Here is a 23869-nt window from a genome sequence, read left to right as displayed (position 1 = left end):
GGAATAATTCACTTCTGTGCCTTTTGACATTTGCAGGTATTTTACGTACAAATCCTTACCACTATCTACAAATACAATGATTCTCTCATTCTTTCATGCTAGATAAGGTTTGGGGAAACATCTGAGAAGTGTGTAATGAGCTGTGGCTGATTAACTAGTAAAAGTGCTCCCCCCACTTCTGACCAATGGAAGTGTTAGAACTGCACTTTGCCCTGCTGAAGGAAACAGCCTGGGATTTCTGTATCAAAATGTTTTATAACTATCAGAATTGTCTCTTATTTTCATCTACCAAAATATTTTCTCTAGTTACTCTGCGTAACAAGCAACGAACCAGCCACTGATTTGCAAGGATTTCTGAAGGGCTGTTTTGTGTCAATGGCTATTACTAGGTTTTAATTTTCCCATGTAGCAAAAATTTATTGGTCTTAAACAAAGAGAAAGAGATAGAAAATTATTTTTGTTTAAAGATAGCTTTAGGCCAACCACAGGTTACAGGAAGGATAAGTAGTTACTCTATGAAATTCTTTGCCCTGAGCAAAAGGAAGATCAGGCTGTTCGCAGTCTATCAATCTGTCACCGGTCATATTAGAAACAAGTTACTGCATACGTGATTCTAAGGATGAGTGCATTAATTAAAGGACTTCAGATCCTCAGAGGAAATTGCTGTGTGAGTACAGAGATAAAATGTGCCTGTTTCTAGCCTAATTTATATTATGTACTATAGTAGGTAGAACGTGCTGTTCCTAAAGTGACTGAATATACAGTAGAGTACATGACAGGCCTTAATTAATATATGTTGAAGTATTTTTGTGATTATTGAGTGTAAATTATTCTATACAGTAAATGTAATCTATTAGTTTTGTTGTAAATTTGCAGTGATAAACCTGTATATGCTAAAATCATAGTTATTTTATTACACACATCAGTACATGTTGAGTTAAATACAGACGTTGCAATCTGAGGTAAATTATGTCTAGATAAATAGTGAAGATATTTTTTAGTATTTTACAACATGTTTTAAAGAAACAATTTTCTTACAAGATTTCAAAGAAACGTCACTAGATTATTGAAAAAGTAGCTTTTATAATATTTGTTTAATACTTCTGGGCTACTGCAGCAAAGACTGCATCAAACTGAGTTCTTACCACAGGTACCAAAGCCTCTTAGTCCTTCAGAATGCTCTAAGTATAAAAACTTAGGGCTGGTGGGAAAAAAAAAAAAAAAAAAAAAAGAGTTCTTGAATCTGTACCATTGAATTCCTGACTCTTCCCATTTGGCAGGATTTTCAGTCTGTGAACACCCTCTGGGCACCCTGCATTTCTCTCGGCAGTGCTTGCTGGGCATGGTCACTGCCTTCTCACAGTTGCAGTTGTGCACCTTTACAGAGTGGTGGCTCAGAGCTTGTCCAAACAGGAAAAACGAAAAGCAAGAAAAAACGAAAAGCAAGGAAAACCAAATACCAGGACCTTTTTAAAAATGGAGGTCCCATCATCAGGTTTGTAATCTCTTGTTGGGAAGGTTCTTTCTTTTAAGAAGCACTGAGCACGTAGCAGCTCCACTGAAGAGAACAGAATCTTATCTTTGGTCAACAGCTGCTTTTTATTTTGAAAAGCAAGGTTCTTAGGAGCCAAATCTTAGATACCCAAAACCACTAAAACTGCACTTCTGGTCTCTCTGCGCACTCAGTGTCTGATGCTTACTGCAAAGCCAGCCTCATATTTCCCAGCGGCTCAGGAGAAAGAATTTCACCCAGTATCTCAGATTTTCTTGTCTTCAAGCCAGGATCAAGCCCTCTGGTTTCCCTAAGGAAAGGGGAGGGCGGAGGGGGGGAACCCAGAGGCCCTCCAGCCCTCATGACCGTGTGGGTAAAGTCTGACTTCAGCTCCGTATTTTGTTTTGCCAATCTCTGATACAAGAATGCTAGCTGCCTTTTCAAGGGCTTTTTGAGATTCTGGCTACACGCTGATAAATTAAAAGGCATCCAGATACCCAGACAGAAGATGCTGTATCTGTATAAGGAAATATTGCCATTTTAACTTTAACTAGAACTTAATTATGCTTAAATGTTTTATTTTAATAAAGAAAAACCTTTCTCTCTGAGCAGGTGTACTGGAGAAGGCTGGTATCTGTTTGCAGACAGCTCGAATGGAGAATTTGGTCACACAGTTGACATTGTTACCCCAGTCATCTCCCTTACGGGGCCCAAATGCAAAATCATATTCTGGAACCACATGAATGGATCAACAATAGGTTCTCTGGAGGTATGGAGGTGTTCTTTTTTGGGGTTGATTTTTTTTCTTTTTTACTGCCCAAAATTGCTGTGAGAAAATTCATGACTTGTCATTTAGTTTCATTAAAGCCTAGGCTGCTAATAAATGAAAGTGAACAATTACTAATGCTCCACTGCTCTCAATATGTTATGATCTGAAGGGAGCATTAGCTTGAGCAAGCTGGGGAAAATGTAACTTTCTACAACAATGAAAAATTATGACCTCTATAGACACACTGTGGTTGGAACTTCCATACAAGAAAAAGCCTTGTACTGCATCATACCCTTTGACACTGAAAGGCGTCAGCAGATATTTGGACATCGAAGTATTTGGCTGAATGTGTATTATTGTAAGAACCTTTGAACTCTTTCTAGGACATAAGAGTAACAAACCTTCCTACCCATACCCATTTCTTCCCTCCAGTTAAAATAAAAGTACTTTTGTAAAGAAAATGTAACTCCTTCAGCAGCTTGTAGATCAAATGAATCACTGCAAAGTGAATGAATAAAACAACAACATTGTTCTCAACAATTTTTTTTTTGCCACACATCTGAGTAACTATAATGGGATTTTTCATGAATGTTACATGATAACTACAGCATCAGAAATGGATTGAAAAAAATACGCAGGATAAGTTACCCAGTCACGTGTGCACTCAGTATCAAACTGGGTGTGGCCAGTGCATGTGGATTTAATTGTACAAATAAATTCTCACTATCTCAGTTACTCTGAATAACAAATTATAATAAAAAGCTGGAAGAATTAAACTGGTTTGAAGATGAAATTAAAATGTATGTTGCCATTAGAACTGAAATCTGAGATGTGGTGTTCTTCACCCCATGCGTGTCACTTGCTAGATGTTCAGAGGAAACACGTTCTGTGTTTTCTTGAATTTTTCTTAAACAATTTTAAAAAATATCACTGAATTTGTCCCAAGTAAGTAAAGATCTTGCTAGGCTGCTTGGCAAGTACTCAAATTCTAATTAATCAGAAGTAGTGGGAAATCAGAGTATAAAGATGGCTTGTCCTCAGTTTCAAGACTCGGGACATATCAATTTGCTTTGAGACTTCTTTGCATTTACTGCAGAGTCCATGGCTTCTTTACAGTGTAGGAACCCACAGTAGTTGGAATCAGGTCCACAGAGTGTTTTGTAGAAATTAACAGCAAATTCTATGGAGCCATGCCCAGTATTACCACCACAAAAAGCAAATGTATATAGATTTTTTTTCTCAGTTTCAACACATGATGCTACAATTTCCCCTTATTCCTTAACTGATCCCCCCCAAACTTAATGGATTTTAAGATGTACCAAAGGAAAATCACAAAACCTTTGCATTTTAAACATCGTAAATAAGTACTTGCTTTCAATTGCTTAATTAAGCAATTAAAAATGAATCTAGGAATAACTCAGAATATAAAATTACTTAGGTAATGTCTGATTATTTTCTTCTAAAGGTTCTAAGTGTTATATGAATGTGAATCTTTTCTGTGCTTAAAAATCACTAAAGGCCTTTTATCCATCTCTTCTACTAAGACTACCACATTTTTATTTAATTCACAAGTTTGGATTTTTGCATATTATTCTGCATCCATGCCGTCAAATGTTATGTAGGACATGTTGAAGACTTTCCTGCTGTTTGCATGAATGGCTGTCTTCCTATGTTTCTATGACTTTCTTAAACATTGATTAGCTGTTGTTTTATTGAACAACTTCAGTTTGAATATTTGTTGGAACCATTTTTTTCTGGTTTCTGCCCTCTGACTTGGCATGGGTAACTCTACCAAAGTATTAGATGTGCTTTTTCAATAACTTGCAATGTAATTGAAATGCATAGGGCTGCAAAATGCATTAGGGTACAGAGAAGATTTGGATTTTAATAGCACGTAAATTTAAGGCCATATTTAACTCTGTAATCATAACATTTAACATGATATGATAGAAAATATGAATTTCTGATTAAGGACTTCAATTTATAATTTAGTAGGTAATTTACAGTGTATGTAAAAGCATGTGTGTATGTGTCTATATAGTCACACACACATCTATATTCATATAAATACATAGTTTGTATGTGAGTGTAAGTAAAAAATTTTCTTATTCAGTAGCCTTTATTCTCTCAAATAATGTCTGTAATCTCTTTTTCTCTCCAAATTTTTTTCCCCTTAAAATTCATGTCCTCTGCAGGCTGTTCTTCTTGTCTATAAAGCCAGGTGTCACTTCAGTTTTCTATTCAATTTAATATATTACACCTATTTCTTTTGTTACCCTGGAATGAAAGCTCTTCAGTGTGAGGATCTGCTGTTTGCTTGGCAGAACTTACCTGTTATGCAATATCATATATACTCATGGGACTGCATAAATTTTCAGAAAACCCCTTTTTTTTTTTTCATTAAGATGAAAAATGCCTGGGCTGCCCTAAGAAGATTACACACAGTAGCAATAAATCCTGGAAAGCAGAAATGGTTCAGGCAACTGGTGAACTGATTTTTAGCTGTGCGAGTACTGGCTGGAGACACAGCTTGACGCACTTATCAAACACCTATCTTGTTGTTATTGTCAGCTCAGTTCAATTTGGATGCCCAAGAGGTTGGAGCAAAGCATATTTAGGACTTTGTGCTCATGTTGAAAAGTGCCAGCTTTCCCCGATTCAATAACTGTTTACAGGGGTAAAGGTATTTATGAGTCTCCCATTGCCCAAACAGACTAAATCTAGTCTTTAAAAGAAAAGAACATGTTTTTCTTTGTAGAAGCAAAAATGTTTCATGAGAATCAGGACAAGAACATCTATCCCAGAATGGAGAAATCTAATGGATGCATGAACTTATATATTTTACAGTAACTCTTGTTGTTAATGCTGTTTCCATGTTTTACAAATGGATCCCGAACCATTAATGAGAAATTTTTATTTGTGGCTAGCCGCTCCAGATAAATGAATGGGATCATTTAGTCCAGGTAAGGCTCTGGACTGAGTATGTTTATGAGGAGATCAGAAAAATCTTAAAGAATTATTTTCTTAGAATAGTCATTTACACTGGCAAATCCCTCTGGGACAGATAGAACATTAGGAAAAGGTTCTTCACTGAGAGGGTGGTCGGTATTGAACCAGGTTACCCAGGGAAGTGGTCATGGCACCAAGCCTGTCAGAGGCTTCAAGGAGCACCTGGATGATGCTCTTAGTCATATGGTTTAGTTTTAGGTAGTCCTGCAAGGACTTGATCCTTTTGGGTCCCTTCCAACTCCAGATATACTATGATTCTATGATCCTGTAATCCTTTAATGGTGGTATAGAGATAAGTTGTACAAGATACTCTTGTATACAATTAAAGGACCTAAAGTGAGTTGGTAATGGAAAGACTTTTTCTGACCTAGAATTATTTCCTTTTTAGGTACTCTGTAAAACCAGCAACAGGACTTCTAAACTGTGGACTCAAAGTGGCAGCCAAGGTCCCCAGTGGAACAGAGCAGAAGTGTTCTTAGGAATTCGTTCAAATTTCCAGGTGTGTATTCCTACATTATGTGCTTCCTAGACAGCTGGCTTTTGGTACTTTTATATTGTGTATTCTTCACCTTCTCATTTCCCTTTTTATCCCATACACATATTGTACCTCCCCTTCTGAATAGCAAAAGTCATCTTTCTGGTTGTCTGATTGGTTACCTGAGCTGGACACAAGGTTTTTGAGATTTCTTATTCCCCTTCAGTCTCAGACTGATATCCATGTTAAGACAGAGAATCCCTTCTATCCTTGAATCCAACTCAGGTTAAACTATTCTACTTCCTTCTCCTTAGTGTGTAGTAGTAGTACTTCTGATTTTTTAAAAAGGGTCTTGAACGTGATGTTTGCTTTGAAATATGAGCTGATTCCTAAGAGTCTTAGAGGTACTTAGTCATGGGTATGCTATGCTTAGTTGTATCCTTATAAAAAAACCAGAGACAACCAGGAACATATTTAAAAATGTGTTACTTTCCCTGGTACTTCTGTCTTGGATGGCTTTTAATGAAACTTTAACATTCTTTTTACATTCATGGGAATAAGTGATGAATGACTCAGACTAGTCTTTTTCATGCTTGCTTTGCAGAAGTAGGTGGAATCCTTGCTATTAATTCAGGATATTTTTTTTTCTGGTACTTGGTTGATGTTAGAAGATGGTCCTTCAGTAACTATAGTGACAGATCTGTACAAGCAGTAGTACAAGCTTTCATAGGACTGTGCTTTGATAGTAAGATCTGACCACTTCATATTCCAAGACTTGCAAGGACCATCATAGACTGTTCTATTAACATTGCATATATAAGCTTTTATATATCTTAGCAGTGTCTTACTGTAATAGCTCTGTAATTTTTATTAGGTTGTTTTCAGGGCAAAACGTGGTGTCAGTTACATGGGAGACGTGGCAGTGGATGATATTACCTTTGAAGATTGTTCCCCTTTGCTCATCCCAGGCAGACCTTGCACACCAGAGGAATTCACATGTGCCAACAAGTACTGCATCCCAAAGGATAGTCTGTGTGATTTTGTAAATGACTGTGCAGATAACTCAGATGAGAGCCCTACTATTTGCAGTAAGTATGGTAGTTTTTAAAATATAATTATCATAAATAACTGTGCCTGCTGTGAATCATTATTACTTGAATACTTCTGGCAGCTCATCAGCTAGGAAAGCAAACAAGAAGGTAATAATTTAATTCTATTCCTTGGCTTTTAAGGATTTTAAATTACTATTATTTAATTTGAAATCATATGATAGAAAATAAAAAGATATGTTAGTGAATTTCTTAAAATAACTCAGAAAGCAGCTGTCTTTAAAAGCAGAATAAAAATCTCCTGCTTTCCATATGAAAAGAATGTATTAAGGCTGAAAAAATATTTCAAGCATAATACCCTCGCGATATGAAGGACCTACCTCCTTTGATATTTCAAGGATTTTCAGGTCTCTTAGCAAATCACTTTAATCTGAATACTGTACAATTTTGTTTTTACAAGAGATATCAAGAAACAGCATCTGTAGTATCGGATTCAAAGAACAATGTTTCATATCAAATGAGTTCTCCTCTGGAAAAATGGATCACAATATATAGTACTAACGCCTTCTTTTTTTCTAGTACAAACACGGGAAATGCTCACACAATCAGATCTCCATTGTTTGGTACTGTGTGAATAGTTGTCTCATTTTTATTGAGATTATGGATACAGTTTATCAAATTCTCAGTGAATACAATTCTATGAAGCAAGCATATGCTGATATTTCAAGAAGCTAAGCGACATGGCAAAGGGACTGTCTTGCAAATTATTTTCATACTGTTAAACTTCTCAGTGATTTCCAAACCAGGAATAACATGTCACTAAGCTATATGAGGACTAGTTCAGATCTTCTGCACACAAAAATGAGGAGTATGTCAAGTTGGAATTACTTTGTTGAAGAAGATTCTCATATTTTGGCTTCTATTTTCTGAAATATTTAAAAGCTGTTTACCTGTGAGTTTTTTGAGTTTCTGGATTGTCTGTATTTCCCACAAAACACCTTCAGCTGAGTAAAGACTGAAGCTTCGGGGCAAGATGGTTCAAACAGGCTGATAGGATTTAGTTTTGCAACCCCTTAAAGTAAGTATTTCATTCTGATTCCCCACTGGAAAAGAGATGAACTGAAACAGTCCCACAAAGAAAATGCTTTTCTGTAAAGTGCTTTTTTTACTTATTATTTTTAATTAAAAAAAAAAAAAAGTTAAGAATTTTCCTGACCACATTTTAACAAGAAGCTTTACAATGAAGTATTTTGGAGCCTTAAGAGCACAGGGGTCATTACTGGAGTGAAACTTCTATACCAACCTGGATTTTGCCTCAGATAAAAAATTAATCCTATTTCATAGTGTCTAGTTGTACTGTAAAATGATTGGTGACCAGTTATGACTTTCTTTGTTAGATCTGGGACTGCTTTATTCAACAGCATTTTCAATAACAGTGTCAAGAATTAGACTAATGTTTGCTTTCTTTTGTTTCCTTTTACTTTTTCAGTTTTGAAATAGGTATGCTGTTTTAAATTTCCACTATGTACTGGAGAATTTGGAGTTTCTTTTATTGGTGTTGCCTCTGCCTTATATATTTAATAAAGTAGAAGTATCTAATATAGCACTTGCTGTAAATATACCTGCAGAAAAACACTAGTTCTGTTTTCTCAGCTTTTTCATGAGGCAGGCCGCCTCCAAAGAGAACATAATGATAGGAAACACATATTTCCACTCTTTGTGAAATTCTTTTTCATTCCTTGCAACCATCAGAGAAGAATTGTTTCCTCACTGCTGAACCATAGAATGGTAGTTTTAAAACCTCAAACTCAGAAGCCTGGAGAAGGCTTTAGTAGGGCAAAGCATGATAGATCAAAGCACAGGAAACAAGAAATGGGGAGTCTTGCCCAGGCATGGCAATTGTGTTTAAAAGATACAAAAACCGCGCAGCTTCCAGACATCTCCAAAGTACCTTTTAGCAGTAGGCCTTTCTGGATCGCTAGCTCTAACTGTAGATGTGGTTTGCTACGTGCACAAAGAGTCATAGTGTCTTAGTTAATGAAATCTTTCTGCAGCACATTGAAAGAAACTAGTCCCCAATCTCTGTTATATTCCTGAAACTCCAGAATGTTAATAGGACTATATCACATGACGATACTCACCAAGTCTAATTAGCAATGTCTAGACAAAGCCAGTGCTGCTGAGATATAAACTATGCCTCATAAAGCTGTTAAATTACTACTGAGAGATCTGTGTCTTGGTTGTGTTTGCTTCGTAAAGGGCTCTTTTTAGCTAGCTGCATGATGTCAGTGCCATAAAATAAGTCAAGTACACATTTTAACAGGTAAACTGATTCGTCAAATGTTTAGAAATTATTCTGTTAGATACTGAATGAGTGATCCATGCTCAGAGTTTTCTTTAAGTATAATGTCACTAGTACTATTTTCTTACTACCAGTATATGAGAACAAAATAGACCACAACAGTGCTGGAGAGGTGAAGGGTGGTAGCACTTCTTCAACCTTGTTTAGAAACTGCTGGGGTTTGCCTTATGCTGCTTGAGGTTATCAGTGTATCAGAGGAAGGTCTCTGAGGCAGCTCTAGTTTGATTGAGTTGGGCATGCCTCCTTGAGGTAGAAATGGTGGTTTATGAGATCTAGTAAATTAAATTTTGTGAAAAAGGCTGTGGGGTAGTAATGTTTTTCCAGTCTGAAATATGGATTAGTGCCAGTGCAGGTGACTGTACTTGGTAGATGTTTGGTCTTGTCTGAGCTTAGGTAATGTTTGGTTCAGCTCATCAGCATGTTTCTGAAGTAAATCTCTCGGTTATTCCTGTTTATTGCAATTTGGTTTGTATTGTAGAGTGTGCTCAAGCATATGTACTAGGCTCCTTTCATTAGAAAATAAATTGAAAGATGAGATCCAGGAGGGCCTCAAATGTATTCTAGCCACTAGTGGTCATTCAACCCTCAGGATCAGTCTATACCACCTCAGTCCTCTTTCCTCTGCCACCCCCCTAAAAGTCATCAGGTCCTTAGCATCAGGTGTTCTGCCTTACAGATCTGCTCCTATCGCTCTGTACTTCCCGTTCATCTAGGCATAGCTGTTGAGAATAATATGACTTAAAATAGTTTAAATTTTGCTCCATTTAATTACTTAGTTTATTACAAAGATTCATTAGATCTTTGGTGATCAATATAATATGATTCATATACCTACTGTTAAGTGTTTTCCTTAAATTATTAAGCTCTCATCCAGTAGACTAATTCAGCAGCCCTGCATCACTGCTCCACAGACAAAAGGATTAACTTTGCTTTTGTACTTCATTACTAAGAGTTCACAGTTCTTTATAGAAGTGTCTACTACCAAAGGTTTAATATGCAAGTGCACAGTCATCTGCTGTAACTTAAGCTTCTAAGCAGGCTGCCTAAGTTCTCTTTTTCATCAGTGGAGTCACTCACTTCCAGGTTGAAGATCATGTAATTTAAAATCGGTTGTTTGAGTTAGATTAGATAAATTGTCCTATAGATATGAGTATTTTTCTTTTTTGACTATAGAGATCCCACAAGGACTTCTAAATTTAGATTAGACTATAGAGATCCCACAAGGACTTCTAAATTTAGATTAGCTAACACACAGTATATAGAGCTTTAGCAGGGATGCTCAGTGCTCATGCCTTAAGGTCTTGATTCTTGAAAACATGCTTTTAAAATAAAATGGTCAATTTCATGCATGAATTTTATTGACTAGAGATGGAATTTGTAAGTAATCGAAGGAATTTCTTTAACTAGGATCCCAAAATATTAAGTAATTTAGAGATCATATGGCAAAAGATGAGGAGTGACAAATTTTATGTGCAGTTACACCCAGTTGAGGTAAACGACAATCTATAGTTTGCATAAATGATAATCATATAATTTAGGACATCAGGTTTGGGGGGGTGTTAATTGTTATTTCAAATGGCATCATACTTGTAGACAAAGGTAAAAGACAGTGAAGCGCTTTTTGCTAAATATCCCATATTTTTAAGAAAAAGTTTCTAGCTTCTTTTTCACCCTTATGACCTCCACAAAGAAACATACGAGGAAGAAATCTTTCATCTGATTTCAGCATGAAATTTTAGAGGTAGCTGTCTGTACTGTTTTGGTCTATGTGTAGACTCCATGGATTTTAGCTCCTTGGCCTCATTAGTGAGGCTTCTGACTAGCTGCCAATTAAATAAAGCTACTTTTAACTGGCTGAACTTTATCAGACCCCTGAAGAGGCTCAGGTTCTGTTTACATTTTATGAGAGAGCTTTTATCATTTCTTATGTTGTCAGGGCAAATGATCCATATGGTTTCTAAATTTATCTTCAAAGCACTTTCCTTTCCAGCAATAATAGTAAGAATATTCAGGGCATAGTCTAAAGTCTTTTGAAGGCCCTGCTGAAATTCCAGCTTATTTCAGCAAGTTTAGTCTTACTTGGTAATCATTATAATGGAGTTATAGCTGCATAGAGGAAAAAATATACACAGCTTAAACTTCTGGAGTGGTGCACTTAATTTATGTGGACAGTTGACTCACCATGCTCGCTGTCTTGACATTCAAGATTGGAAAATCGGTAAAGAGCGTGCATGTTATTTCATATAAAAATCAACCAAAATTATGACAGCTTTCTCTTTTTCTAGGCATTAAATACAATTTCAGGAGAAATGTCAATAATAATCTATGTTTGCATATTAGTTAAGAAAATACATGTGTGAACTCTTCTGCAAACATGCAAAAGTAAACTAACTATGGGTGCGATTCAGCTCAAAGTTAGCATACTTACATTTATGTTTTACCAAAATGTGTCTGTATGGAGGCTGTGTCTTTATGGTGGTCAGTGCATTCATTTGGATGGGTTTCTGTTCCCTAAATATAGGCATTTGTTACCATTTTCACCTGACCTTAACATGTTTCTCCAAAAAGAGGCTAGTTTTCTGCAGATGTTTTGGATGTCCTATGGGGGGCACCAATTGACATCTGCCTGTAAGACCCTAAAAAGCTATTCAGCTTGACATAAAATAGATTGCTATATTTGGTTACTTTTATACCAAGGACTCTGTGACTATAATAATGAGAGTACAGAGACCTACCTCATGCAGTTTTATCCTATCCTATTATTATATCCTAGAACATTGAAAATGCTCTGTTTAATAAGTTACATGGATTTTTTTTTTATATTGAAGCATTGTTTTAATGGATTTGAGTACTAGGTTGTAGTATATGTACCTAATTAACTTATTGAAAAAAAACTCGTCATGTGTGTGCAAATGTCTTTCAGGTACATCTATTGGGCATTGCAATTTTGAATTTGATCTTTGTGGATGGAAGCAAGATGAAAATGATGATTTTGACTGGAACCTCAGAACTAGCAGTACTACAAAAATGGGCACTGGACCAGCTATTGATCATACATTGCAAGAGCCATCTGGTCATTATATTTTTATAAAGAGTTCATTTCTTCAGCTGCCAGGACAGAAAGCTAGAATTTCTAGTCCTGTCCTAAGCAGAAGGAATAAAAACTGCAAGGTATGTGTGGGTGGGCTACTAGCAGGAATGCAGAATTTTATTTCTAGATTACACAAAGATAATACTCCTAAAATGAATAAAGAGGATCACAGAAATATTTCTTGAGAAAAACAAGCATGTTATAGAAGAGTCAGGGCCTAATCTTATTTCCTTGAAATCATAAGAAAACATGTATCTTGTTACGGGAGAAGAATGATTTCTGTAAGTAAATAAGTACTCTGGGAGATTCAGCTGAAGTTGACAGTGAATGCAGTGTCTGATTTAGAATATGTCTTATGCGACACTCTAAGTAGCATACAACTATGTAACGGCTTGTGATTTTATGGAGAAGATGTGTATAAATAGAGTAACAATTGGCTTTCAAAGAGTACAACTGCAAATGGAAGGATGCGTGACAGAAGGCTTTGTTACTGACTCTCCTCTAGAGAATGGAGAAAAGTAAGACTTTATTTTCCAAAACACTAGAGCACATTGTAGTGATTTGAGCTTGACCATTTCTCTCCAAACCCGGGTTAAAAAGTTTTCTAGTTTTGATACATCTTTTATAGTCTCTGCTAAAATGGTAACTTGTAGTTTCATAAGACATCTTTCAGAACACATCAATTGGAATCTACTACAGGAACAAAATGCTGAAAAAGTTAATTTTCCAGAAAGTTGAACTATGCATTAATTTGAAATGGTGTTTTTCCAGTTTTCATAATCTTTAAGTGTCAAGGCAAAAATGAGTCATATCTCTCAGTTTCTAACACCTGTGTCAAACAAAAAATGGCTGTTTAAACATTAATAGTTGCCATTATTTCTAATTAGTAATAAAGTTAGTAATCATTTTAAAATAGTAGTTAGAAATAGAGCTAACAAAATATCTATGTATATTATTTACATGCAGAGGAATACTGTGTATAAATTGGAGCTGCTCTGGGAGGGAAAGTAGTACTTTTAGCCTTTGGAAAATTAGCAAAAGAAAATTTATAAAGACTTAGAAAATTAGCAAGGCAGGAATGGCTTAATATTTTAGGGCAAATTTGGGAATGGATTTCCAGAATTGAAGAATTAACCTGGGGGGAAAAAAAAAAAAAAAAAAAAAAAAAAGACCTAGTGAAGAGAATAGAGAAGGAGAATAAGTATATAAGGTTATTTCAACATTTGATTTGAGATGAAGTGTTGTGGTTTAACCTCAGCCGGCAACTAAGCACCACACAGCTGCTCGCTCACTCCCCCCACAATGGGATGGGGAAGAGAATCAAAAAGGGAGAAAACTCATGGGTTGAGATAATGACAGTTTAATATGTAAAGCAAAAGCTGCACACGCAAGCAAAGCAAAGCATTAAATTCATTTACTACTTCCCATCAGCAGGCAGGTGTTCAGCTATCTCCAGGAAAGCAGGGTTCCATCATGTGTAACAGTTACTTGGGAAGACAAACACCATCACTCCAAACGTCCCCCCTTCCTTCTTCTTCCCCCAGCTTCATACGCTGAGCATGACATCATATGGTGTGGGATATCCCCTTGGTCAGCTGGGGTCAGCTGTCCCAGCTGTGTCCTCTCCCAATGTCTTGTGCACCCCCAGCCTACTCGCTGGTGGGGTGGGGTGAGAAGCAGAAAAGGCCTTGAATCTCTGTAAGCGCTGCTCAACAATAACAAAAACATCCAGTTAAGTGAGCTCAAGAGCTCTCTAATGATCTGACCATAAAATAGCCACTTTGTTCTACAGCATTTGGAGCATCTCCACTACTGATGCCACACTTGGAATTTTTACTCCATCTGTTTGTTGGAGATTCTGCTATAGTAACCTGTCTGAGAGATTATATCAGTGTCTTTATGTTTATGGAAGATGTAAATTGTATTGAGTTTCTGCCTGTAAAATAGGATATGTAATATTTTACATCAGATTTTTGTTCTCAGTGGTCTCATTTCATAAGTTCACCTTTATACACCTATCTAATAACTAGGTTTCTCAAGAGGATAATCTTGTTGAAGAGGAGTATTTTTTTTAAAAGCCTTTGAATTTAACTGATTGTGTGATCACCGCACTACGCTCATCAAATGAAGGTTGCCTTAGATGGAAATAGTCCGAAACAGTTTTACTGTATATGTAGATGACATCTCTGTTCAAAATGTCCAGTCATTTCCCCCTAGTTCCATTTATCTCATACTCACTACTCATGAGGAAAATCAAAACCTGTAAAGAGTTTGTCTGAAACTTGGAAAGAGTTCTGATTATGCTTGAGATTTCTAAGCAGCTCATTGGATTGAAATTCTCTGGCTGTTTGAAAACTCCCAAAACTCTTTATAGGTAAGAAAGTCAGGAAGTATTAAATGTAAATGGTTTGATTTTATGATTAAAACAAAACTTGACTAATTTCAATATGTCAGTAGCAAAACTTAATCTAGCCATTATAAAATATCTTCAAAATTTGAGCCATTATCTCATGTTTTCTGAGTTAATTTTCTATATTGCCTAAAATATATATATTAAAAAAATTTCTGCTCACATGAGCTTGAAGATATTTGCTTCTTTCTCTAGCATCACATTTGAAAACATCTCTTTCTCAACCTTATCTTTTTTTATACTTCAAAAATAACTTTTCTGCTATTTATCATCTATCTATGAAGAGTAAAACATATATGCAAACAAATGCGGAATAACTGAGAATGACAGGTTCATATCTGGATATTTATGACATATTACACTTTAAATGCAATGAAAAGCTTGAAACATAACTATTGGAAGCTATTACTTTTGTCATACTGAAAATTATTTACAAAAACCAGCGGGTCTATGCACCTTCAACAGAAAAAACTTCTACGTCCATGATATGGCCTGAAACAGTCCATCATATTTATGACATTTTATAGTGCTTTTTGAAGGTTCTGAGCAGTTCTGAAACTTTCATTTAGGCAACTGACCAAGGGAATTGAAATTTCTGGGGAAGGAAACTGTATGAATGAAAAAATGATTTCAAGACCCAGAGCTTCATCTTAGCAGATCAGACAGTCCCTTAAAGTATTTTATTCCTTTCTATGAGTTATTAGAGAAGCAAATGCTACATCATATATTACAACGACTTAGTTTGGGATCTTAGGCCCATTCAGATCAATGGAAAATGTATATTTACATCAGCGGGATGAGTTTTATGCAGAGAAAACAAATATATATCAGTGTGGTGGTTTGACCCTGGCTGGATGCCAAAAGCCCACCAAAGCGTCTCTATCACTCCCCTTCTCAACTGGACAGAGGAGAGAAAATATAATGAAAAAGCTTGTGGGTCGAGGTAAGGACAGGGAAATCACTCAGCAATTACCGTCATGGGCAAAACAGACTCGACTTGGGGAAAATCAGTTTAATTTATTACCAATCAAAACTGAGTAGGAGAGAGGAGTGAGAAACATGCATAGGGTAATGAGAAATAAAACCAAATCTTAAAACAACTTCCCCCCACCTCTCCCTTCTTCCTGGCTCAACTTCACTCCTGATTTTCTCTACCTCCTCCCCGCAAGCAGCACAGGGGTAGGGGGAACAGGGATTGCAGTCAGTTCATCACACGTTGTCTCTGCTGCTCCTTCCTTCTCAGGGGAGGACTTGTCACACTCTTTCACTTATGTATTACAAAGTATAAAGGGACATATATGGAAAAAAAATGGTTTGTTTGTATACAAGACTTTCACAAACCAAGATGCACCTTCAAAAAGAATAGAAATCCAAAGGAAACAGTCTAAGTAGAAAGAAGGTGAGACTATGCCAAAATATATCTGCGAAAGAAAAGGGATAATTTTGCATCAAGACATCAGTGATAAGTAATTATATTATCTGGAAATGTCAACCCAGAAGAAAACCAGGAAATCTACATATACTATTGTGGAATAATAAAGAAATTGTGTTGAAAGTACTTTAAAAAAACTTAAATACCTTCTTTGGATTAGTATTCACTGCAGGACATTGTGTTAGAGGTACAAGCTTGACAGCTGCTTCTTAGAACTGATGTTGAAGCAGCATTGTTGCAGACTATTGTGCCAAAAGAGATGGGATTGGAACAAAGTCTTAAATTTAGTTGTAATAAGTAACCAAACGCATATGGCATACATTGTGATTCTGAGAGAATTTAAGAATGCAGTCAAAGAATTTTAATGCAAAATATGAAATATGTCATTAATATCAGCAATTCCTTTATAGTATGCATGGTAGAAGGTGGGGGGGCTGTTTGTTTGGTTTTGCAGGTATTGCATTTTCTGCATATTTTTGCATTCTAACCTTTCCCATTTTATTTCAGTATCAGAAAATTAGTTACAAACAGAACCAGTTAACACAAATTAAGTATGGGAATGAATATTTCACATGCATGGTAATGTGGGGCCCAATCTCTGAAAGGGTTCGGATACATGCTTAAAATTAAACTTGTGCATAGCTGTTATCAAGATGACATTGCTACTATATGATATAACTATAAATGATGTAATAGAACAGAAGACCAGTATGCTGACTCCAATATATGAAATTACTCAGTGTAATTGAGATAAGGATATTGCAAATAAATGTGAGGTCCAGAAAGTAATGTTGGGGGCTGGGGGTGGAGGAGCTATATGAATTCAATGATCATAAAAGAAAGGCAAGCATACAAAATAGAGTCTGGTAGTTTTGAAAAGAACTGTAGCCAATCAGGAGCAGTGTGGTGGGAAGCTCTATGAAAATATCTGCTCAGAATTTAATGACAGTCAGAAAATCAAACAAAATTCAGCAGTAATAAAAAGAAATAGAGATTAATCCTAAAAATGTGAAAATCATTATATAGTTTAAAGATATACACATGTATTGAATAGACAAACCTCATTTAAAGGATTTTAAGAGAAACAGTAGTTGCAGGACAGGAAATGGGTGGGTGAATAGAAATATTTCCATACAAGAAAACTGATTTATAAAAATTATATTTGACTACTCCATTGCACAGGAAACATTCTGAAAATGAACACAACAAAACTTTAAAAAGAATTATAACACAAAGCCCTTGGTGGCTTTATTAATTGATAATTAGGGAAAATCAGTTAAATAGAAATGTGGGTTTTTAAAAAAACTAGTATATTTATGCAATGCAATAGACTGCAGAATTCTATGAAATCCTATAGCACCAGGTAACACAAAGGAATGTGACATTACATTTACATGGGTATCATAATATTTGCTATTATGTTTTTATAACTATAATAAATAAGATAGAGTTTTCATTCTTTAGGGCTTGTGCTATGCATTAGACTAAGAAGAAATTTGAGCTATAGACATGTTCTCGCATATTATAGCATGAATTGCCTTCTTTCAGGGTCCTACATCATTCTTGGAAATATTCTGATCTTTGTCAGAAACAAGATATTGAACTAGATTAAGTATTATTTTAATCAAGTGCAAGTATTCCTGTTTTTCTTGAATTAAAAACAGCTGAGAGAGCAGTTAATGGTGACAACTCTTCACAGTGATTTTTTTATGTTCTGTATGTACTTGATCTTACTTTTGTACTTCATAATTTGTTTTCCTCATTTTTACTAAAAAAAAAAAAAAATCACTGCTTTCTAATCCAAGGACCTCTTATGTTTTATTTTAGCTATTTTGCATTTCCACAGTTCATGTAGGAGTCTTGCTCCCATATTAGATTAGAGAAGATTATTTTCTAATTACACACTATAATCTAGCACAAACACATTTATAACCGGAAAAGTGTTCAGTAAACTGAAGTTACTTCCCATATTGGAAATGGCACTGCTCCATTCCTCTGTTTCCTTATCAAGTATTTTCATTCTTTTACATTTACATGCAAGAGATATTCAAAGGCATGCAAGATCAGCTGTCACAGTATTGTGGTGCTGGCTTCAAAGTTTGGTTTATGGAATAGTTAAAAAATTTTCACTAGTAAGTTTTTTTGTACGTATTTTAATTAAATTGGTTTTGAATCAGTAAAATTAAGGGCTATTCTGAATGCTACTAATGATGCTCAATTTAATAATTAGGGTAAATACAGTAGCAGAATGTGTCTGAAGTCACCTATTGTATATTTGATGCTATTGTTCTTGCTTACAGATAGTTTTCTATTACCATATGTATGGAGCTCACATTGGATCATTGATTGTCTACCAGAGGACTATGGCAAATCATGAAAAAATTCTACTTAATCTTACTGGAAACCAGGGAAATTTCTGGCAGCGCAAGGTACTGATCCTGGCTGGAGGTGGAGATGAAGATTTCCAAGTTGTCTTTGAAGGGATAGCTGGAAAAGGTCCCAAAGATGGCATAGCACTTGATGACCTCACATTTTCCAGGGAGTGCTTACCATCCCAGGAGTTTTTACCAGCAGAACCCACAACACTGCCTCCAACAGGTATGTTCCTGCTATGGGCAAACAGTCTATCTACTTCTGGAAAGAATGTATAGCAGCATTACTTTCATTTCTTTGCCTTTCCTTTAAAAGAGAAATAGAATACATAACTTGCTAAAGACATGTTGAAACTAACAAGCTTTTAAGTAGCTCTTTGAAATTCTGATAAAATTATTTTATGAAATAATTGAGTACTGAGTCAACACTTGTGAACCTGCAAGACTTATTGTCCAGCCATGTATACTTAGACAATATCCTGCTTAATTCAGTGGGATTTATTATCAATAGTTGTAAAATACTGTTATTGTAAAATAAGGAACTAAGAGTGGGACAGAGCCACTATGGATAGATTGGTCAGCAGGCTTTAACACTTTTTGGCTAGTGGGAATTCCTACTGGTACTGTTTAGGCACCATACCAATCTTCCTGTGCGGTGTGGTGCCAGCATTGGTGCAATTATTTGCACCATCCTTACTTACTGCACAAGAGAAATGAGACCTGGAAAAATTTTACCAAAAATCATAAAGTTCTGATGGGGATGGTTCCCAATAACCCCAAGGTATGAGCTGCTCCTGAAAGTACTGATGTTATTCATTACTAATATTTGCTGGGACACAAATGATAAAGGAGAAACTCTTTCTGACAGAACAGGACAAATCTTTTTCCTTCTTCCACATTTATCACCAGAGCTACTGAAATGTAAACCCCCAAAGTGGAATTTAGGAGATGCATTTTGTTCCTCAGCCTACTACAAATTTCCTGCATGGCTGCGGCAAGTCATTTTATCTCACTTCTCTGTCTTTCTGATCAATAAAACAAAGTTAATATTTCCCAATGTCAAGGACTACTGGGAGAATGGATCATTAATTTATGTGAGCTGCTTTGCTTTGTTACTGCTGCTAATGAGTAGCCTTCCCCTTTAGGATATCATTAAGCACTGCTCAGGCACTGGGAAATAACACTGATGAGACTACATCAAACCTAAGAAATTACACTGTATTTTGTGCACAAGATAAGCAGGAAAGATATGGGCAATGTTTTCCAGATTCTTTCTGATAAGTTGCCAGTTACAGTACGTAGTATTGGCTTCCTACTTCTGTCAAAACAGTCACAGAAATTTATTGCAAATGAGATTGGTATTTTAAAGTTCAGCTTTATATGAATGTTACCCCAAGAGGAACACTAGCTGAGATTTCTGACTCTTTATTTCCAATGTTTTCAGACTCTGTCCTCTTAATGGTAGATGCAAGTCCCTGTGGCAATGTTAGAAACTTTAAAAGCTTTGGTTTTGATAGTAAAGGATGTTCCAAAATACTTTTATGATCTATATAATAAAAAAGCTACTAAAATCTCAGGAAAAAGCCACCGGAGACAGATTTCTTGGTGTAGCTCATCTAAGATGCACTTTGTGAACTTCGTAGATTCACAATACTTTGAGATAACGGTCTAAATTCATACTTATAGTAAGCCATCTTTTCTATATCAACAATTTTCACTTGTCCTGGATAAGAGTTTACATTAGCCACTGAGGGTTCCAACTTAGAGCTACTATTTAGCAGTGATATCTGTTTGGATCATTGCTTGAAATGTGGGCTTAGAAACGTGAGTATGAAATCTACTCCTGCCTACAGAAATGTTCTGAACAGTGGCAAAATGTGTGCTGAAAAGTGCTCTGTGATGTAACTTTATAAACTAGAGCCAGCTAGAATGACTGTTATGATCAGCTGCAAAAATCTGGACTCCTAAGACTTCTCTGCTTATATGCAGAGACAAAGGAGAGTTTAACCAAAAGTGAAACACTTATATCCATTGCTCAAGTTTTTTAAAGTTTCTGAGGATGAAGAACATTATGCAGCAGAAATCCGTTCCTTTCTTGTCTCCAGCTAGAGAATATTTGCTAAGAAAGTTGAAATGTTTTCTCTCTAAGAGAGAGATTCATAGCTTTGAGGTCTATTCTCATAACACGACAGTGCAGAATTGATACTGATGCATATTTTTCTAGCTGGTTAATATGCTTCCTGTACTACATTTGGACACGTTTCCTTTTCTCAGGACTTGCAAGGAGTGTTTCCTTCATTTTAGGTACTCAAAATAGCACAGTGAATAGGAACTGTCATAATGTTTTCCTCCCCTTCTCTTCACCCAAATGAAGTTTGGTTATTCAGCATTCTTTCTCACAGTTTGAAGAGCTTACTTTGTAATTTTTATGACATACCAATCTACAGTTGGCTTTTTGCAAACTGAACAAACCACATTAAAAAAAAATCTGATACAATTCCTTTTTAATATTTTCTTTTTAAATCAGAATTCATTGTAATGCACACATCAAGAGAGATCCTTCTGAGTCTTGTGAGCAATATCACTGTGTAACACAAGTATACTAAGGTGGTCTGCGTTTGTTATTTCTGCACATAGAGTGCTATGGCAATGGATACGTCTAAGGACTAAATAGAGTAGAGTTATTAAATGTTCCTATCAGCGACAGACACTCTCACTGTTCAGAAGAATTGTTCCCTGACTCTATGTAAACTCTTTGAAGTTCTAAACATTTAAAAAAAAAAAAAAAAGTTCTAGGCTTTTCTTTTTTTTTTTTTTCCTTCCAGACAAACATGCGGTAATACTTAAAGGCTGAAAGTGAGCACTGGACAACTAGACAAAATAGTTTTTTCTGAAAGTTAGCATTGTCATTTCTGTAGACTGACAGCATGCTGACAGCATGTCCTTATGATGCTGCTTAGCAACAACAATGAAGTGGAAAGCCACTGAAAGCCGCTTAAAATGCTGCACCTGAGAAACAATAAACATCATTTTAGGCTGGTGCTTATCAACCCTTCACTGTATGAATAGTGATGTAGAGGGGAATATTGGGTTTTGCTCATGCCCTGCAACGGTACTCCGTGTAGGAAGATACAAATACAGTTTTGTTCTAACAGTGGGATTTATGCCTCTTGCTGTGTCTCTGCAGTGTGGTCAGATTCTCGAGTTAGACTCTGCCCTGTGTAATGGGCTGCCTGTATCCACATCAGCCCAGGAACAGCCCTTGGCTACACTGAACCTATTTTGTATATGGTTTTCCCAACAGAAGGGATTTAACAGTTTTCAAAGTCATGGCCTTTCCACACCCTCTTTTTCTTCACCTGTTCGCAGATTGTCTGACTGTGCCCACAAAATTTGAGACCATTGGCATAAGTCATATTTTATACTTAAGTTTTTCTACAAAAGAGATATCACAGATTGACAACAACTTCCATGATCTCCAAATTTGATCATCCTCGCTCTCCTTTCCCTCCCTTCCCTCCTGAAGTGTTGTTAACGGCTATAAAAATGGCAGATCCCTCCATCAGAGTTTCTGCTCATGTCTCTGTACCACTTATCTGGGAATACAACAGCTGCCGAGGGCTGCCTGATCAGATTAGCAGGCTACAATAGAGAAAAGTTATTCCCAGAGACAAGAGAACTGGTGGCTGTTGACCTCTGCTTTATAAAGAAGACAGTTGTTATTTCCAACAAATTCAAAGAGATTCACTGAAGTGTTGCACATGTCTTTAAGAACATAGGAATATTCACAGGAGATCACATCAAGGTCCATTTCACTTGATATCCTTGTCTCCAATGCTGTCAATGAGATGCTGAGCAAGAACCAAAAAAAGGACAGGCGTATATGATGCTTCCTCCTAATGTTCCTAATATTTCCTTTTTGGGAGACCTTTTGAGCCAAATGTAGTTTTGCATATGTAGTAAACCTTAATATATTTGCCTTCTGTAGAGATTCTAGTTTCACTGGGAACACATTCAAAAGTTTAGCCGCCTCCTCATTTTTGGCAGCAAGTTGTACAGGTCTGCCACTTGTTGAGAAGGCAACTCCGTTTTCACCCTGTCCCCTGTTTAATAATGTCTTTTACTGAAAAGGGTGGTGAACAACAGACAAACCCACCTACTCCATATTGATCTCTATGCAATCATCCTTAAGCAACATTACACACTGAAGGAGCTCCAACTTATTTTATTATTTAGTTATGGAAGCTATTCCATATGTCTTCCTTTCTCAGACTTTTTAAAAAATCTGCTATAATCTTTTGACATTATAAAATCAGGTCTGTGTAGAGTATTTAGGAAATGAGTGAACAGTGGAATGATACTATAGCAAAAGGATTATTTTTCTCCTTGCTCTCTTTCCTGGTAAACTCTAAAGTTTTATTTGCTTTGACCTTTTTGAGCATTGGGCCGATGTGTTCCTGCAGCTATCCGCAGTACTCTGCTGTGTCACTCCTTAGTAGTGGTAGTGATTGTAGCTCATCACCCATGTGTGAAGATGGGCTGTGTTGTTCTGTGTTACTCAATTAACATTGCATTTCATTGCCAGTCACTCAGGATGCAATTTGTTTACTTAACTGTTTAAGTTCTATTTTAGTTGTATGAGATACCTGACACACTTGCTTGCGGCTGGCAGCTATGTTACAGGGATTACAGGAAAGTCTGATGTCAGGAAGGCTGTGCAGTGCATAACAAGCACTGGATATTGCCTCTTTAAGCAACTTCATTTTTACAAAATACTTTTCCTATTAGTCATAGTTATTCCTAGCTCATATCACCCTGAATAACTTCATATCACTAGCAGAGTTTCTTAACTCATTACTCATGCACTTTCCTGGTCTTTTATGAGTAAACGTTAAAGAATACAGCCTTGCTACATTTTTTTGGTTCATTGGTTGGTTTTTTGTTTGGTTTGTTTTGGTTTTACCAGACTGTTTTTTGAATCACTTTAACACAAATGTCTAATTCACAAAGGGAAAAAACCCTAATTATAGAATTCAGAAACATAGCTGAAATTAAAATAAACAAACACAAAGGAAGACAATAGTCAAGAAATCAGATTTGCCAAAATCTCTTCATTTGAAATATTACCCCAAACTTTTAAGCGTACCCTAAAGACCAAAGCATATTGCTTATATTATTCTTTCACACATATAATTAGATTTATAAAAATTTACAGACACATAAATAGAAATAACCTTGGCAGTTATTCTAACTAATATATAATTACAAGAACAATCATGTTTTATGCTTCAGTGCATAATGTGGTCTCCTACTGAAAAGAGGAAAAAATATCTCCTTATGCACAAATAATTCAGTAACAAAACATTTATATCTTCCTTTGAATTAACCAGCATTGACCATTGCCTGAG

The 23869-nt window shown here is 36.1% G+C and overlaps 1 protein-coding gene across 1 annotated transcript in view; it reads left to right on the top strand.

The window, feature by feature from the left end:
• MALRD1 (MAM and LDL receptor class A domain containing 1) overlaps window positions 1-23869 on the top strand; it is a 285717-nt gene that overhangs the window by 104301 nt on the left and 157547 nt on the right. Inside the window, exons 21-25 of the mRNA XM_075728156.1 lie at window positions 2105-2261; window positions 5659-5769; window positions 6620-6833; window positions 12080-12331; window positions 18394-18687. Coding sequence (XP_075584271.1) covers window positions 2105-2261; window positions 5659-5769; window positions 6620-6833; window positions 12080-12331; window positions 18394-18687 — 1028 coding nt within the window. The remainder of the gene's footprint in view (window positions 1-2104; window positions 2262-5658; window positions 5770-6619; window positions 6834-12079; window positions 12332-18393; window positions 18688-23869) is intronic.

The sequence above is a fragment of the Pelecanus crispus genome, chromosome 2 (assembly GCF_030463565.1).
Source record: "Pelecanus crispus isolate bPelCri1 chromosome 2, bPelCri1.pri, whole genome shotgun sequence".
Taxonomy (NCBI): domain Eukaryota; kingdom Metazoa; phylum Chordata; class Aves; order Pelecaniformes; family Pelecanidae; genus Pelecanus; species Pelecanus crispus.
This window is presented reverse-complemented; position numbering and strand designations above follow the sequence as displayed.